Consider the following 17,815-nt stretch of genomic DNA (forward strand, 5'->3'; position numbering starts at 1 on the left):
TTTGAATAGCCCTCTCTTGGCCCACTCTACATTAGCAAACTGCTCCACTCATCTGAGGTTCGATTTGTCTCCTTTTTGGGGTAGGGTGGGGTGGATTTTAACAACAAATTTGTCCATGTCTATACATTTTACATGCAGGGTAATAAGAAATAGGACTTGAACAGAACAGTCAGGATATCAAGCGATACAGATCTAATTATTTATAATTGTGTTTAATAATTTATAGCACACTCCTTATTTGAAAATAGTATTATTCATTTGTTGAACAAAAACGCATTCGAGTTGAAAGAACAATTAAAATTTGTGTGTCAATTTGATGAGGAGGGGAAGGAAGAGGAGGAGGAATGATAGTTCAAGTACAAATACTTCATAACTGTACTTACAGTAAGTAGATTATTCTGATATAAGTACTTTACTTACTTTTTATAGTTTTTGACAACTTTTTACTTTGCAAACTTTCTTACATTTCCAAACCAAACTTGTTACTTTAGTTTTTAGTTACTTTTAGTTTCTCATTACGCACTCTTTTCAGACCATCAACCTATTTCTCGTTATTGTGTGGCTTTTTCCACCTACCACTGGTGTATATTTCCTGGCTATCACAAAGGTAGGCTAGTCTATGACGCTAACACTTAGCAAGGCAGAAGGCACCAAGATGTATGGCTAATGAGACAGAGGAAGTCAGTGATGGGACTTCACTGGGAACATGACTGGGAACAGAGACATTCCTGATCACCTGATCATCATCATCTTTTCTCTGCTTGTGTTCTATATGATGATTGTTCAACCTGGATACATTCATTAGATAACAAAATTAGAAATTATTTTACAGTATTAATATGATGTAAGGACCATTTCTGAGTGTGACACTAAAACAGGTAGTAGTAATGGCTACTTTTTACTTAAGTCAAAGCCCAAACGTTTTCACTTTAACTTGAGTTAAAAAGTGAGTCTTTTATAACATAAGTATCTGTACTACAGATGTGTATTGAAGGATGTGTGCACTTTTGCCATCTCTGGATATTAGTGGTGTAATGATCATGAAAATGTAATGATGTTCATCATGGAAATGTGCAATTCACAATTTGAACACCAGCATTCTATTAAATATGTATAAAATATAATTGCACAGTCTCTACACCAGAGTTCTTAATCTGCAATAAACCCTGAGAGTGCAAATACAGTCTCTTCTGAAAGTATTGGAACGACAAGGTCAATTATTTTTTTGATTTGCAATACACAGAAGACATGGATTTAAGGTCAAAACTGAATACTCAATGAGGAATTAGAATTGTATCTGTTATTTCTTGCTATTTATATCGAAAAATCACTTAGAATATGTCCATTTTGTTAAAACTCACTTGTTTTTTGGATTGTGTTTTGTATTGTTTTTAAGATTTATAATCACACTCTTGATATCACCCAAATAAGGGTGGGTTCCCCTTTTGAGTCTGGTTCCTCTCAAGGTTTCTTCCTCGTAAAATCTAAGGGAGATTTTTCTTATAACAGTCGCCCCAGGCTGCTCACCAGAGATAAATAAACATCATTCACCTTAATTCTTAAATTCTGTAAAGCTGCTTTAAAACAATTTCCATTGTGAAAAGTGCTATAGAAATAAATGACTTGACTTGTTTTTCCAATTGATCAAATGTATTGGAACATGTGACTAACTGGTTTCATGTTGACCACATCAGGTGTTAGTCAAAAGCAAGATTTGCACAGATTCACAGAAACTGAACATTTCTGATGTTTAATATAAACATTATCTTGAGATTTAGACCTTTATCTGTATGATTCTATGCATTGTGCGATACAATTGGCTGACTGGATAACTGCAAAAATGAGCAGGTGTTAAATTGGACAGTGGGTGTGTATAGAAAGAAGGCGATCAAATCATCTAATATAATCTGATCCAGTTATGTTATAAAATCCTGCTAAGATATCAGTCCAGACAGAAAGATATAACTATGCTATCATATTAACTTGATTAAATCATTTGTGGCATGAAGGTGCAGTGGGTAGGTTCTCTGCACCATCAAGCCCAGCTTCTGGATTTGTTTCTGAGCTTGGGAGAAAGTGTCAAGTTTGATTTTATTCCAGGGCTTTAATAGTACTTTCACGAATCATGCTTGTATTAAAAGGCATTTTTTCCCCATTCCTCATTTCTGGTAAAAAAAAATTCAAATAAAGAACTGCAAAAAACAAAACCCTTAGTGTATCAGTGATTTTTAGATCGATGTTTTCAGCTCCTGAGAAACAAGACATTTTCTCACTCACTGCTTGAGTTCTAGTCCATTATAATCAGTGTGATGTAGTTGAAAGCGCGTTCATAGAGTGTTCATGAAGCATGTCTTCATTAAAACAGTTTGTTCTACTCTGCAGGTTAATATCTGAGATCTGGTCCTGATTAAAATTCAAACCTTGTGAAATGTAAACCTATCACAGCGCAGGAAGAGTAGGCGTTAAAATCATGTTGATTAAAAATGTTTTATAATTATACTTGTAGGATATCCCTAACCCGAAGGAATTGGAAGTCGGTGCAGATATTTGGTCATTATTGTTATTAGACTGGTACAGGAAAGCACAGTAATGATTTATTTTCCTTTTGTTCTCGCTTCGTTTTTCCGTCATACCCCCCCTTTCTCTCTCTCTCTCTTTCTTTTGACTTGGAAGAGAATGTATTTTTAGAGAATGTCTTGCAGGTGGAGCTATTCTAACCACACAGACTTCAGTTCATTTCTTTTCATTATAATATTCCGCACATACGGGATTTAATGTTGCGACAGTTTGACTGAACAGATGAAGCTCAACACCTCGGGTCCAGTCAGATTCCAAAATACTCATACTGAAAAAAAATAAATAAAAGACCAATTGATGAAATGAAAAGTATCCACAATGAGGGTCACTGGTAAAAATGATCAGATAATGTCTGCAAGTCAGTGAAGTCTGGAATCGCTCAGGAATTGCTTTTGTGTTCCTGAAATCTGACCCTGAATACTAAACTGGCCCATTTTCTACATGTATATTCTACATATACTACATGTAACCTTTCACACAAAAGAATGCCTGCTTCTTCGGAGTGACATGAAGTCAACATTTTTTCTAACTCTTTATCTTTTCAGACTGTTGCTCATGCTGTGCAGCACACTCTAAGGAAAAGCTATCCGATCCCATCCTCATGCATGAGCTTACAAATGCCCATGATTGGCTAGTGTGTATGTGATTGATAGGAAAGAAAGAGTATGCTATATCTCATTTTCCCAGGGCTACTTTTGCTCCCTTGGACTCCCGGCCATGCAAAGCTATGACAATGTTAGGATTTTTAGTTCTATACGGCAAATGCTTTTCTGTTACACCACTTTTTTTTACGAGCTGGATATATAGGCGATTCCTATAAAATTCACCCCGAACAGCTGCGTTAAACCATTAATTATCTCACAGGTTCATTATATATTTTTAGATACAATGCTTCTTTATTCTGACGTTGATCGGTTATCAGTGCATTACATACTGTGTGTTTGTGCACTAAAGGCCCACTGTTCTTACACTAATGGATTTGCACGACTTGTCTTTGCACTCACTCTGTGAGTGGTTTCCTTCCCACACACTGACGCTAATTAGTTGTTGGTGTTATCAAAATTCACATGCAAGTACTCCTTAGCAGAGAGATGAAAATCAACACGTCACCGTTCTGATAAGAGCAAAATGAATAGACTGATAAAAGTACCATAAATGATTCACGAACGTCTGTTGCACCCAAACCCCTCCACATGTGAAGTATACGCATATTCGATTTAGTTTCAAATTATACATCCATAGATGCAATTTAAAAGTCTCAAACCGATTCAAAGAGTATAAAATATCGCCTTTTTAAACATAATAAACATTCTGAAAGGCTGCCCTACTCCCAAACACTGTGCACATAGATGAAAAATAAAACACCAAGATAAACAGGTTGCACTTTGCTGTGAGCTCGTCGCAAACCTTTCAAATATCACTTCAGAGGTATGGCATGTGAATATGTCACTCCATAAATGGGGAAGGAACTCGAAGTTGAGAAAAATACCTCAAACTGACTTTTCTGTTGTGGTGGCATTTCATGTCACAGAGGTCCCAATTTACTCAAGAAAGAATAGTTTGTGCCACAATAGCAGTGGCAGCTTGGTGGTACTGGGATTTGAAATCGCAACCTTCTGCTCATAAGTCCAACATCTTAACTACTGCGCTGCCACCTCCACAAATTGCTCATCAATTTCCATTACATTAAAAATCAAGTTGAATTCCATAAATAAAGGCTGTTTAATATTAAACATAACACCAATAAACACATTTAGCATGCACTATGTTGAAGTAATAATTTTGCTTTGCATCATCATCACACCCATATGTGTGTCCATATGGCAGAAGCTTGCTTATAAATGCAGCTGTGACCTGCTCAAAAAGAATACATTTATTTACAGTTTGTTTTAGCCCTTGACTGAATAGGTTGTGAACAGTTAACTGTGTGAACTTCTGTTGACTGAAAATGGTGAAGAAAACAAAGTTGTGATCATACGCACTGAAAATTAAAATCTCCGTCTTCAGTTCGATTCACTTAAATGTGTACAGCTTTTTTAATAATGGACATTGTCACAATGCAGCTTTACATATAAATTATATGCATATGGAAAGAAATAGGTTATGAACATGAGCTTCAGATGCCAAAGGGAACCCATTCTCATCTAGTTGACACCAGATATTCATTTGTTGTAATTTAATTATTGTTGAGGTTATAAGCTGTTCACTGATGGACACTTAAGTACAAAACTCAAGTGAGTTTTAGTACAAAACTCAAGTACAATTGCCATGCAAAAAATTGCATGGCAATTGTACACCTTATCTACTGTAGCAAACAATTGATATAAATCACAGCACAAATCGATCTTCATGGATTCCGTAACTGGTTTCATGGTTTCATCTACAGTAATGTTATGTATCTTTAGGCTGTTCATGTAGAGCCATCATCATCATAGTGTGTGGTTTAAACTTCAACTGTGATTTTACATTTCGGGCGTTTGGCAGACACCCTTATCCAGAGCGACTTACAACTGAGCATTTGAGGGTTAAGGGCCTTGCTCAAGGGCCCAGCAGTGGCTGCTTGGTGGTGGTGGGATTTGAACCTGTAACCTTCTGACCCAAAGTCCAATGCCTTACCCATTGAGCTACCACCTCCTGCGATCCATCAATCAACTTCTGGTTGGTTACATTGGTTAATTGGTAACATCTGGGAATTGGTCGCAAATGTTTGTCTGAAGGCACTGAGTTATATTAGCTGGCAAGATTGATGTTAAGGTGGTAGAATACAGGTGTGACATTACATCATTTGTCAGCTTTGCTAGCTTGTCTGATGTTAACGATCCACAAACAGAATTGTTTCGTTTATATAATGCCTTTAAATCTTTTATGGCCTTTGTCAGAAAACAACTTTACAGTTTAATAGTATTTTAGTCTGTAATGCTCTTATGTAGCACAGCTTTAATGTTTAAAGCCAGAGGTTTCTTAGTCCTTTGGCTCATCATACTAAGGTTTTTTAGATATTGGCCAAGGTTGTCTAAATTCTCTGACTCTTCCAGGATCATGCTAGTAAGTAGCAATTTATTTAATTAAGTTGGTTTGTGAGCTTTGAGACAGAATACATTTTTGTTTACTTTAAACTTCAAGATACCACAAAATAAAATTGGATCCCCAGTTATGCAGTTTGTGTGTTCTCTCATTGTTAGACCAAAATGCCAGATTGAACCTACTGAAGTCACCAGCACGGTGATCATACCAAATGGTAATAGTTTATTAAGTGGATTACCCACATATTTCCATCTGGGAGAAACTCACCTCAGCTTTGTCTCAGTTGAATGAATTTATCTAATTTAGATGTCTGTGATGATGTTTTCGGATTGAGCCACAAGCATGCGAGATTTGACTTTTAATTAACTTCAGATAAGCATAATATTTCTTCTCCTGGAATTGTGAGCACATTCGTGTGACTTTGCAATCTCTGCTCAATCTCTGAAGAAGACACTTTGAAAATGACTTCTTTGATTCAGGAAAAAAAAAAAACAGTATCATGTGCAGGAGTGTGTCTCTTTCAACTTGTCGCTGTGTAGTAGGAACTACAGAGATATTATAGAGATCTCTTTTCCGAGGTTCTGATTCCTGCAGGAAAACCGTACATCACTTAAGGAGTAAATCTGCAGAGTGTAGATTTGCCATGCACACATTCATCGCCTCATGCTGACAGCAAGCGACGGCGAATATCGCCTCCCTCCTCCTCCTCCTGCCCTGCATCTCCAGGGAGGGCTAGAAAAAGATTTAAAGTTTGCGACAGATGTTAGATGGACTTGGATGGGTTCCTGAAGGATGCCAAGGACATCAAGCCAAACGCTGCATTTTTAATCTGCTCTGACACACACACTCCGAAAGCATGTAAGAGCCGGGCCTCTTTTCAAAAATCGGACAATTCATGTCCATTCATTTCAAATGGTTTTTCATCGCTGCTTTTTTAGCAAGGCGCATTTCTTGAAAAGAAACGTTCCCTCATGCTACAAAAGAACCGGATAATTTATGTATTTCACTGCACTGATAATTTCCCACTTTATTCTTAATGGAAAGCTGGTGGTTTAAAAAATTATAATATGCAGATTTGCATTAATGAGCACCTGTACAATATTCAGTGCAATACAAAAGCAACAATACTGATTTTTTTTAAATTATATTTATTTATTTATTTTTTGAGGCATGGCACATTTCCATCAGATCTCAGAGTGACAAGAGCTCAGTCAGTGGCCATTAGTTCAATTCTCACATCACCCATCTGCTCTCCACTTTCAGACACGACATACAAAAAAAATGAAAATGCTGCAGCCAAACCTTTTTACTGTATGTAAAACAAACAGTTGATTGCTCAATACGAATCATTTTACTTGACCGATTGCACATAAAAAAGCCTTTGTGATTACAGTTTAGTCAATAGGCCCAGTTTTTTCAGCAATATTTATATCCCTTTGGCCTCATCAGCTTATTTTTTCTGAGATGTTTATTAATTCTTTTTTAAGTATTGCTGCTGCAAAAAATAATTAAAACGTTTGTGTTGGCCGTGACATGGGGGTCAGTTCGGGTATGAATGCAGAGCAAAAACATCATTTTAAAGCTTTTCACACATCCTGAAGAAGCTTTTACAGCTGACTATTAAAAAAATCTTTTTATATTCTGAAAATAATTTGCCATAAAGGATTGGGGCTTTGTCAGATTTTAATAGCTGTTTCTTCACTTCTCTGGGTGTTGCAATAATGGGTAAGCGAATTTTACTCCCTTGACAGAGATAAATCTTGCATCCTAAAAAGTGGCTTATGAAGTCAGTATACTGGAAAATAAAACCAGGGGTAAACATTTAAACTTTCCCATGGTGTTTAAAGATCCAAGTTTTTTGTGGCATGTAACGTGCTGTATTGACCAGACATGAGTCCAACATGAGTGTTTTATGAATCACAATACTATTACATTAGATTAAACAGTTAGAATTTTTTATTAGATTAAACACCTTTACGCATACATAGGATGGTATGTTTTCCAAAAAATGCAGGTTTGAAGTTGTAAGAAGAGCTCAGCTTAATGCAATTAGCATATTGTGCAAATATAGAAGTGCATTGTGCAGGAAAATTAAAGTAAAAATGTCAAGTAATACATCAGATAACTTCAAAGATCAAGAAGTGGAAAGATGCAAGTAGAGAATAAGGTATAAGGCTTGTTGCATGCTATTGCAAATGACAAGGGACAAATAAAGTGCAAACATAATTAATAATGCACAGTACAGTTTTTTTCTCACTCCCCCAGAGTTCAGTGTCTGGTGTACAGTTCAATGCAATTTGCAATAAAATACTGCCAGATGTTTAAATATTGATCTACTCTTAATTTGTATCTTTTGTATATTACTCAATATATACAGTGCCTTGCAAAAGTATTGACCCCCCCTTGGCATTTTTCCTATTTTGTTGCCTTACAACTTGGAATTAAAACTGATTTTTATTTGGATTTCATGTAATGGACATACACAAAATAGTCCAAATTGGTGAAGTGAAATGAAAAAAATAACTTGTTTCAAAAAATATAAAAAATAAATAACGGAAAAGTGGTGCGTGCATATGTATTCACCCCCTTTGCTATTAAGCCTCTAAATAAAATCTGGTGCAACCAATTACCTTCAGAAGTCACGTAATTACTTAAATAAAGTCTACGTGTGTGCAATCTAAGTGTCACATGATCTCAGTATATATATACACCTGTTCTGAAAGGCCCCAGAGAGCAACACCACTAAGCAAGGGGCACCACCAAGCAAGTTGCACCATGAAGACCAAGGAGCTCGCCAAACAGGTCAGGGACAAAGTTGTGGAGAAGTACAGATCAGGGTTGGGTTATAAAAAAATATCCAAAACTTTGAACATCCCACGGAGCACCATTAAAGCTATTATTAAAAAATGGAAAAAATATGGCACCACAACAAACCTGGCAAGAGAGGGCCACCCACCAAAACTCACGGACCAGGCAAGGAGGGCATTAATCAGAGAGGCAACAAAGAGACCAAAGATAACCCTGAAGGAGCTGCAAAGCTCCACAGCGGAGATTGGAGTATCTGTCCATATTACCACTTTAAGCCATACACTCCACAAAGCTGGGCTTTACGGAAGAGTGGGCAGAAAAAGCCATTGCTTAAAGAAAAAAATAAGCAAACACGTTTGGCGTTCGCCAAAAGGCATGTGGGAGACTCCCCAAACATATGGAAGAAGGTACTCTGATCAGATGAGACTAAAATTGAGCTTTTTTGCCCATCAAGGAAAACGCTTTGTCTGGCGCAAACCCAACACCTCTCATCACCCCGAGAACACCATCCCCACAGTGAAGCATGGTGGTGGCAGCATCATGCTGTGGGGATGTTTTTCATCAGCAGGGACTGGGAAACTGGTCAGAATTGAAGGAATGATGGATAGTGCTAAATACAGGGAAATTCTTGAGGGAAACCTGTTTCAGTCTTCCAGAGATTTGAGACTGGGACGGAGGTTCACCTTCCAGCAGGACAATGACCCTTAGCATACTGCTAAAGCAACACTCGAGTGGTTTAAGGAAACATTTAAATGTCTTGGAATGGCCTAGTCAAAGCCCAGACCTCAATCCAATTGAGAATCTGTGGTATGACTTAAAGATTGCTGTACACCAGCGGAACCCATCCAACTTGAAGAAGCTGGAGCAGTTTTGCCTTGAAGAATGGGCAAAAATCCCAGTGGCTAGATGTGCCACGCTTATAGATACATACCCCAAGAGACTTGCAGCTGTAATTGCTGCAAAAGGTGGCTCTACAAAGTATTGACTTTGGGGGGGTGAATAGTTATGCACGCTCAAATTTTCAGTTTTTTTGTCTTATTTCTTGTTTGTTTCACAATAAAAAATATTTTGCATCTTCAAAGTGGTAGGCATGTTGTGTAAATTAAATGATACAAACCCCCAAAAAATCCATTTTAATTCCAGGTTGTAAGACAACAAAATAGGAAAAACGCCAAGGGGGGGTCAATACTTTTGCAAGGCACTGTACCATACTTATGATAAATGATGCCGTGACACACTTTTTTAATATTGATTAATTAATAAATCGTATTATTATATTCGTAAAGATTTGTATGTTTCTTTTTAAAGGACAATTTCTATCTCTGGAAGCAGATTTGATCGAGTGTTTAAATAATTTTTTTAAATGTGTAATTTTCCAGGCATTACATTAAACGATTGAGATAATTTATACATGTTTAATTTTATTTTAATGCAACATTATTGCTGAACGGCAAGACATAAGAACAAATGGTTTCCCCAGGCTGTCCACCTCATAAAACTTAAATGCAAACCAGTAATCAAATTCCTGTGTAATATATGTAAACAAATTAAAGTGCAATATGCAAACGTGCAATATATATTCTTTTTCTGTTTATTATTTATAACCATGTCTCCTTTGCCACAATTTCTATATACTACTTTTCACTTGCACATATTAGATCTATAAATTTTGCAAATATTATTATGACTCTCACTTAAATATAATATACAGTGAAAAATGTATTTCCTGATTTCGTATTTTTTTTGCATGTTTGTCACACTTTAATGTTTCAGATCATCAAACTAATTAAAATATTAGTAAAAGATAACACAAGTGAACACAACATGCAGTTTTTAAATGAAGGTTTTTATTATTGAAGGAAAACAAAATCCAAAACTACATGGACCTGTGTGAAAAAAGTGTTTGCACCCCTGTTAAAACTGTGGTTTATCACACCTGAGTTCAATTTCTCCAGCCACACCCAGGCCTGATTACTGCCACACCTGTTCACAATCAAGAAATCTCTTTAATAGGACCTGCCTGACAAAGTGAAGTAGACCAGAAGATCCTTAAAAGCTAGACATCATGCCGACATCCAAAGAAATTCAGAAACAAAATGAGAAAAAAAGTAATTGAGATCTATCAGTCTGGAAAAGGTTATAAAGCTATTTCTAAAGCTTTGGGACTCCAGAGAACCACAGTGAGAGACATTATTAACAAATGGCAAAAACATAGAACAGGGGAGAACCTTCCCAGGAGTGGCCAACCAACCAAAATTACCCCAAGAGCACAGACTCATCCAGAAGGTCACAAAAGACCCCACAACAACATCCAAAGAACTGCAAGCTAAGGTTAACTGCAGGCCTCAGTTAAGGTCAGTGTTCATGACTCCACCATAAGAAAGAGACTGTGCAAAAATGGTCCAAGACGAAAACCGCTGCTGAGCAAAAGAAACATAAAAGTTTGTCTCAGTTTTGTGAGAAAACATCTTGATGATCTCCAAGACTTTTGGGAAAATATTTTGTGGACTGACAAGACAAAATATTCACTTTTTGGAAGGTGCGTGTCCCATTACGTCTGGCGTAAAAGTAACATCGCATTTCAGAAAAAGAACATCAAACCAACAGTAAAATGTGGTGGTGGTGTGATGGTCTGGGGCTGTTTTGCTGCTTCAGGTCCTGGAAGACTTGCTGTGATAAATGGAACCATGAATTCTGCTGTGTACCAAAAAATCCTGAAGGAGAATGTCCGGCCATCTGTTTGCGACCTCAAGCTGAAGCGAACTTGGGTTCTGCAGCAGGACAATGATCCAAAACACACCAGCAAGTCCACCTCTGAATGTCTGAAGAAAAACTAAATGAAGACATTGGAGTGGCCTTGTCAAAGTCCTGACCTGAATCCTATTGAGATGATGTGGCAAACCCTACAATGTGGCTGAATTACAACAATTCTGCAAAGATGAGTGGACCAAAATTCCTCTACAGAGCTGTAACAGATTGCAAGTTATCGCAAACGCTTGATTGCAGTTGTTGGTCCTAAGGGTGGCCCAACCAGTCACTAGGTTTAGGAGGCAAACACTTTTTCACACAGGGCTATGTAGTTTTGGATTTTGTTTTCCTTCAATAATAAAAACCTTAATTTTTAAACTGCATGTTGTGTTCACTTGTGTTATGTTTTACTAATATTTAAATTAGTTTGATGATCTGAAACATTAGTGTGACAAACATGCAAAAAAAAAAAAGAAATCAGGAAGACAACACCTTTCAACACCAAGGTATATAATATGTACACATATATAAAATACGTACACCTCTTATTTTTTTTATTAAGTGCTCTATGCAAGACCAATCTGGCATCCTTGTGGTCCATCTGCCCCAAGCTTTGCCTTGTCTTTCCATTATAAGCATGCATACAGGTGTCCCTATTAAAGAGGTCGTTGTGTGTACACATCATGTGTACGGATCAAAATGTATTATCTTGTGTGTAGGAATTGTTAGGAAACTAAGAATTGCAGCCTATAGAAACCTCCATTGCCCTCATGTTATATTAAAACACTTCAGTGTTTTAATTTACTATTAAATTTTTTTACAACATTATTGAATATTTAACCGATTAAAAATATTGATGGATGATATAAAATAGCCCACTTTAAATATCACACAGTTCCTTTAAGGCATTCAGCACTATGCTTTTTACCAAAAGCCTGTCTTCTTTCTGAATATTTTTATTACCCATATGACTAATTAGAGCTTCATTGCTAGTCACTGTTAAGATTTAATGAGCTCCCATAATTTATTTACATTTACACATGACCTTTTGAGTGCACCTATTTTAAGATAGAACTCTCTGGATTTAATGGCTTATGTTTTTTTTTCTTCCTATTTTCTCCACTCGTTTTAAGGTCAGGCTATTAATTTTGACCTTTCTATCCATCATGCTTTTTAAAGTACACCATTTCTATCTTGTACAATTGATGCGGCTATGTTCTTTTTCTCATCGCTTTGTGAAAGCCATAGTTTTGGTAGATTTATTTTGGACTTTTGTTCAACCTGCCCAAATTCTCCCACACCGCTCCACTGCTGCACTCTCCACTGACTTCCGGTTGCTCCATGCATCAGATTCAAAGCCAAAAATGGACCAACACCCTCTTAGATCAGAGACCTCATTACCTCTCGCACTGTTACATTGCTTCTAGTGCTGCTTGACTGGTACCACCTTCTCTCAGGGTAAGAGGTAAGTATACCTCGAAGCTCTTCTCTGTTCTCTGTTTGGTTCTTTTAAAACAAACTATATGTGAAAACACCCTAAGGGTGTTTTCACATATAGTTTGTTTTAAAAGAACCAAACCCAGTTCACTTAAAGTGAACCAGAAAGTGATCTAAGCAAATGTGACCTCAGTCCCTTTCGTGTTCACAATATAAAAGACATAAAAGAGAACCCAGTTCTCTTTTTGGTCCTCTTTAGTATTGAAGTGATCTCAGACCCTTTCGTGTTCACAACTCAACCTCATAAGAACTCAGAACACAGAATTCTGTGAAATTTCTGTGTACTTCTGTCGTAGTTTTTTTAATTTTGCGCGACATTGTAGTGCTGTTCTGCTGTAGCCCCTTTCCTTCAGTTTTTTTAGAAAACAGAAGAAATACTTTTATGTTTTTATGTATTGTGAATAGTTGGCATTTAATGCCATCCTCTTTCCAAATATCAATAAGTGCACAGCTTCCTTCATAAGACCACACAACTCCGCGACCTGCCATGTCAAAAAGTTTTGTGTTTCAGCAGTGACGGAACACGGCTGCAGGTATGGCAAGCCTCCAGGGACATTTGGCGAAACGAAATGCAAAGCGAAATGGGACCACATTGCTTTCACATGTCACAAACAAATCGAACCACAAACGGACCCACAAACGAACCGTACTCAGACCACCTCCACCTTCTGGGTCCTTTTAAGGGGTCTGAGATCACTTGGTTTGTTCACATATACACACTGAACCGCTCCGAGAGCGTTTGGAGGGCTCAAACGAACTAGGTGTGAAAACACCCTAACACCAGGTTTGCTTTGTCTTTTTACAAAAAAAATAAAAAATTTAAATCCTCTCAGAGAATACAACAGATACACACAGAGTTGTAGGTAGTTTTAACATAGGTTTGTAATCTAGCGTACCAGTGTAGATTTATTAATTGATAAAGACTGGAAGCACTTTTGTACGTTCCTCTGGACAAGGGCATCTGCTAAATTTCTGGATAAATGTGATTATATGAACATGCTCTTAACAGCTGTTTATTTCTCTGAAAGGCACTATCTTGACTACTGTGAGGATAATATATAGGAGCAGTAAGACACGGCGTAAACGAGTGAGACCTGGTCAGCATAAATAATTCAGAGCCACAATTAATGGCGGAGACTATTTCAGGTCATCTTGTGACTCGTTCTACAATTCCAGCCAAGATAGAGAAAAGAGGAACAAGCAAAAATAAGGACCATGCTTTTTTCCCCATCCGTTACTGAAATTTAGAGATTTCAATTAACACCTTGCAGCTTGGCTTTGATTGTCAACAAAAGAATCAATAAAAAGGTGTCATTTAAAAAGTTTACCGTTATTACCGTACACACTCGTTGAGTGCAGCATGTCTTGTGCTGCACTTCAACTATCTTAATTATCCTAGCACTTATAGGAACATCTGTTTCGACTTAATTATATACTTATTTGTTGCTCTCCATGGCTGTGTGAACTTCTTCCCCTCCTTTTGTGCTTTTCACCAAGCAGCCATAACATTAAAACGGAAGAACATCGAGTGTCTTGTTACAGTGACCCTTTTTATAAGGAGTGGGATCTTTTAGACAGCAAGTAAACAGGTCGTTCTTGAATCTGATGTGTTCGAAGCAGGAAAAATGTATATACATTTTGATCTGAGTGACTTTGACAAGGGCCAAATTGCGATTGCTGGGCAACTGGGACAAAGAGTTTCAGAGTGGTTCGTGTTTACAAAAAGTGGTCAAAGGATGGACCAATCAATGAACCAGCAACATGGTAATGGGTGCCCAACGCTTACTGATATGCATCTTGATGCCAGAAAACCTTATTAGTACACTATATGGACAAAAGTTTGTAAACTTTTAAACAGACTCAAAATCATGTAGGTGGTTTTAATGTTATGGCTTACTTTGATGTCATGGATTTTATATGATGTACGAATTCTGTATAATAGTTTGTTATATTGTTCCCCATATTGAGACAGTGCCAGTTAAAGTGACTTTATCTATGACTGCAGTTAAATCACTAGAATTTCCACAACCCTAACAAAACAAAAGAGAAAAGCAATTAAAATAAGGAAAGCGAAACCTGAAGAACTTATTAACAGCTTGCACTCAGATCCTAATGCAAATCTTTCTTCATTAAAGACAAAAGCACTCGAAGACTCATGCTGCTCACTCTGTACATAAATATTCATAAACAGTATTCACATCATTATCATTTACATTTAAGCTTATTTATTGTTCAAAAGCTTTTGCCAGTTTTGTATTTATTCTGTATTATTATCTTTAATAATATTTATCGTATGCCATATACAGTATTCAGTATTTACTTGTTTCGGCTCCTGTGTACAGAATAATGAGATTGGTATTCTACCAACAAAAGGATTCGCGATTCACGGTCCTCATTAATTTGTCCAAAATAAGGTAAATAAATCTTTACGCTGCTTTCAGGGACAATTGGTATTACTTAGGAAGCCTTCTTTCAATCGCAGTGCTTGGAGAGCGATGATAATTTGAAACATCCCTGAAAATAAAGCTGTGGTTGTTGAATATTGAAGAACTGACTATCGACCCCAGGCTGTATATACAACATGATCGCTGCTCTTTATCGCACTTGCGTCAGCCATGTGGAAATATAGATCTTGTTTTGCGATAGTAAATTCTGAGCATTACATGAGACTACATGTCACATATTTCATGCTACAGCCATTTGGCTTATAAAACGGCCATTTTGGTGCTGCAAATCGATCGGCCGAGCTTGGTCTTTACTAAATCAATAGTACCGTAATTGCAAGATGGCTGTCCTGTCTTTAATTATGAACTTGCAGCAAGAGTGGGAGTAGAAATCCCAGGTGCTGGACTTAAAATCAAAGAAGACTTAGAAGAGTTTGGTCTTTGGTTTTCTTTTACTGACAGACTCAATGACCGATGATTAGACTGATCACTTAATTTGCGGCTCTCAGATCTACACTGGTGTTTCTTTATTTAAGATAGATATAAATCAAGCCTGGAGGCAAGGCCAGAGGATATTTTTGGTGTTTCCATTAGCATTCTAAATGAAATGGCACTCGATGTTTTATGTTAGAGACTGCACTGACACTGTAACTCTCTCTCTCTCTCTCTCTCTCTCTCTCTCTCTCTCTCTCTCTCTCTCTCTCTCTCTCTCCTCTACGCTTCAGTGGCCTCCATTGCTGCAAGCAAAGATGGGAACAAGAAAGTCTCGAAGGTAAGGCTGACTTGTTTTCTGCTGTCTACCAGCCAGTAGGACCTAAACAACTTATGATGCATAGAACATCTATGGGAGACTTTGGAGCAACTTTTTAGAATAAGCTTTCCACCATCATTATTGAAATGTCAGCTAAGAGGAATATCTTTGGAAGGAACAGTGTTTGCTGTTCCAGTATTGCTTCAGAAACGTTTAAGTTGTAGTGTCCTGCATTGTGTTGGAGAATCAGGGTTTGGTGTGAAAGCAGGTTTTACAGTTTTGTAAATACTGATCATGTGTTGGAAAACACCTGAGAGCAAATGTTCATGAATTTCTGATTTTCTTAATATTTTTGTACTTCGCTTTTTTGATTTTAATGACATGCACCTAAACTGGCTTGGACTACAAAAAAAAACCTAATGGCTTGGACTAACAAGAACAAATCCATCACACTATTTATAAGAATTGAAGAACTGCACATTATGTAATTCTGTGCCATGCAGTATGGAACTAATCCTGAATGTAGTTTTATATAAGGTTCTTGTATTTGCTGTTTTTTATATAGGATGTTAAACTGGTGCTGGTATTTCAGATGCTGTGAGCACCATCCTCGCTGCGATAAGCTTGAACGTTTTTGCTTAAGTCAGCGATTTTCTGCAGCGCCATAGGTTTAGCTGTTTATATCATTTTGATCTACCTTTTATCAATTTAATACTGTGAGGAGCAGAAATGCTTCATGTGAAAGAAGAGGGAGGGGGCAACAACCCTGGAGAAAACAAAAAAAATTACAGTCAGGTGGAAAACTTTGCCAGATTTACTTTTTCTCAGTTCAGCAGCTTCATGACCTGATCATTGCTATCGTTGCTAACGTTTAAAGCAGTGCGTTACCCAAGCCATATCAGTGTTAGGATTTTCTAAGCATGTGTTTGTCCTGAAAGATCATGTATACCTTCAGTAGAAAATGAATTTGTCACACAGAAGTCTTTATTCTCTGTGGCTGGTTAGTCACAGGGTGGCTAAATTGGACATAATTGCATCTGTGCGGTTCTAATGTGAAGGGCTAAAAAGCTAGTCACACCATGAAGGACACGGGGGTAAAGGAAAGAAACAGAGCGGAACATTTAAAGAGCATTTATTTGCATTGCAAGTATTTATCCCGCCCATTATTTATTTATTAATTTATTTATTCACATTTTGTTATTTTACGGCTTTGTGGTACAATGCTTTACATTTTATTCCATGTCAGTCTTCACAAACAGATTTCTACTACCTTTTTTCTCTTCACTATGACACTTGCAATTTAGCTTGGGTGCATCCCATTTCAGGATCATCTTCGAGATGTTTCTTTGCTGATTGGGGTTATGAGATCAACTTAACGGTTGCAGAGCTTAGGCAATGTCTACACTAATTTGAATACATTTGAAAGCAGCGTCTAAAAATGCTCCATGTCCACTATCGTTTCAATCGTTTCCCAAAAGTTGCTTAATACTATAACTTCTGAAAACACTTTTTTGCCTGTACTGAGTATGAGTAAATCATAAGACGCTTCGACCTGAGTCGAGGGAAGGCACCGTCACATGACTAAAAATGCGTCATTGTTTTCAAAATTCTCTGTTTTCACAGTCCACACTACAATGCCAAAACTGCTTTGTCACAATTATCCACTTTTTCAAAAAGCTACGTATTAGTTGACTAAAAAAAAACGCTGTCTCTTTTGTCCCTGTGAACAGAAGGACAAAACAGAGAGAAAAATATGCGTTTTTCAAACAAAAATATATTGTGTGGACATGGCCTCAGAGACCGAAATGTGTCATGGCACATATCTATAGTAGGCTACAAAAGCTTTCTACAGCATTGAAGGATTCCTAGAGAGCAGTTGCCCCTAGAAGTCTTAATTGGAAGAAGTGTGTTACAACCACTCTTTCTAAGCTGACCACCTGAGCATACTACGAAATCATCTGGCCAC

The 17,815-nt window shown here is 37.2% G+C and overlaps 1 protein-coding gene across 1 annotated transcript in view; it reads left to right on the top strand.

The window, feature by feature from the left end:
- Positions 1–17,815, top strand: part of b3glcta (beta 3-glucosyltransferase a) — a 177,964-nt gene that overhangs the window by 8,139 nt on the left and 152,010 nt on the right. The window contains exon 2 of the mRNA XM_046862419.1: positions 15,824–15,870. Coding sequence (XP_046718375.1) covers positions 15,824–15,870 — 47 coding nt within the window. The remainder of the gene's footprint in view (positions 1–15,823; positions 15,871–17,815) is intronic.

This window comes from Silurus meridionalis, chromosome 12 (assembly GCF_014805685.1).
Source record: "Silurus meridionalis isolate SWU-2019-XX chromosome 12, ASM1480568v1, whole genome shotgun sequence".
In the NCBI taxonomy this organism is placed as follows: domain Eukaryota; kingdom Metazoa; phylum Chordata; class Actinopteri; order Siluriformes; family Siluridae; genus Silurus; species Silurus meridionalis.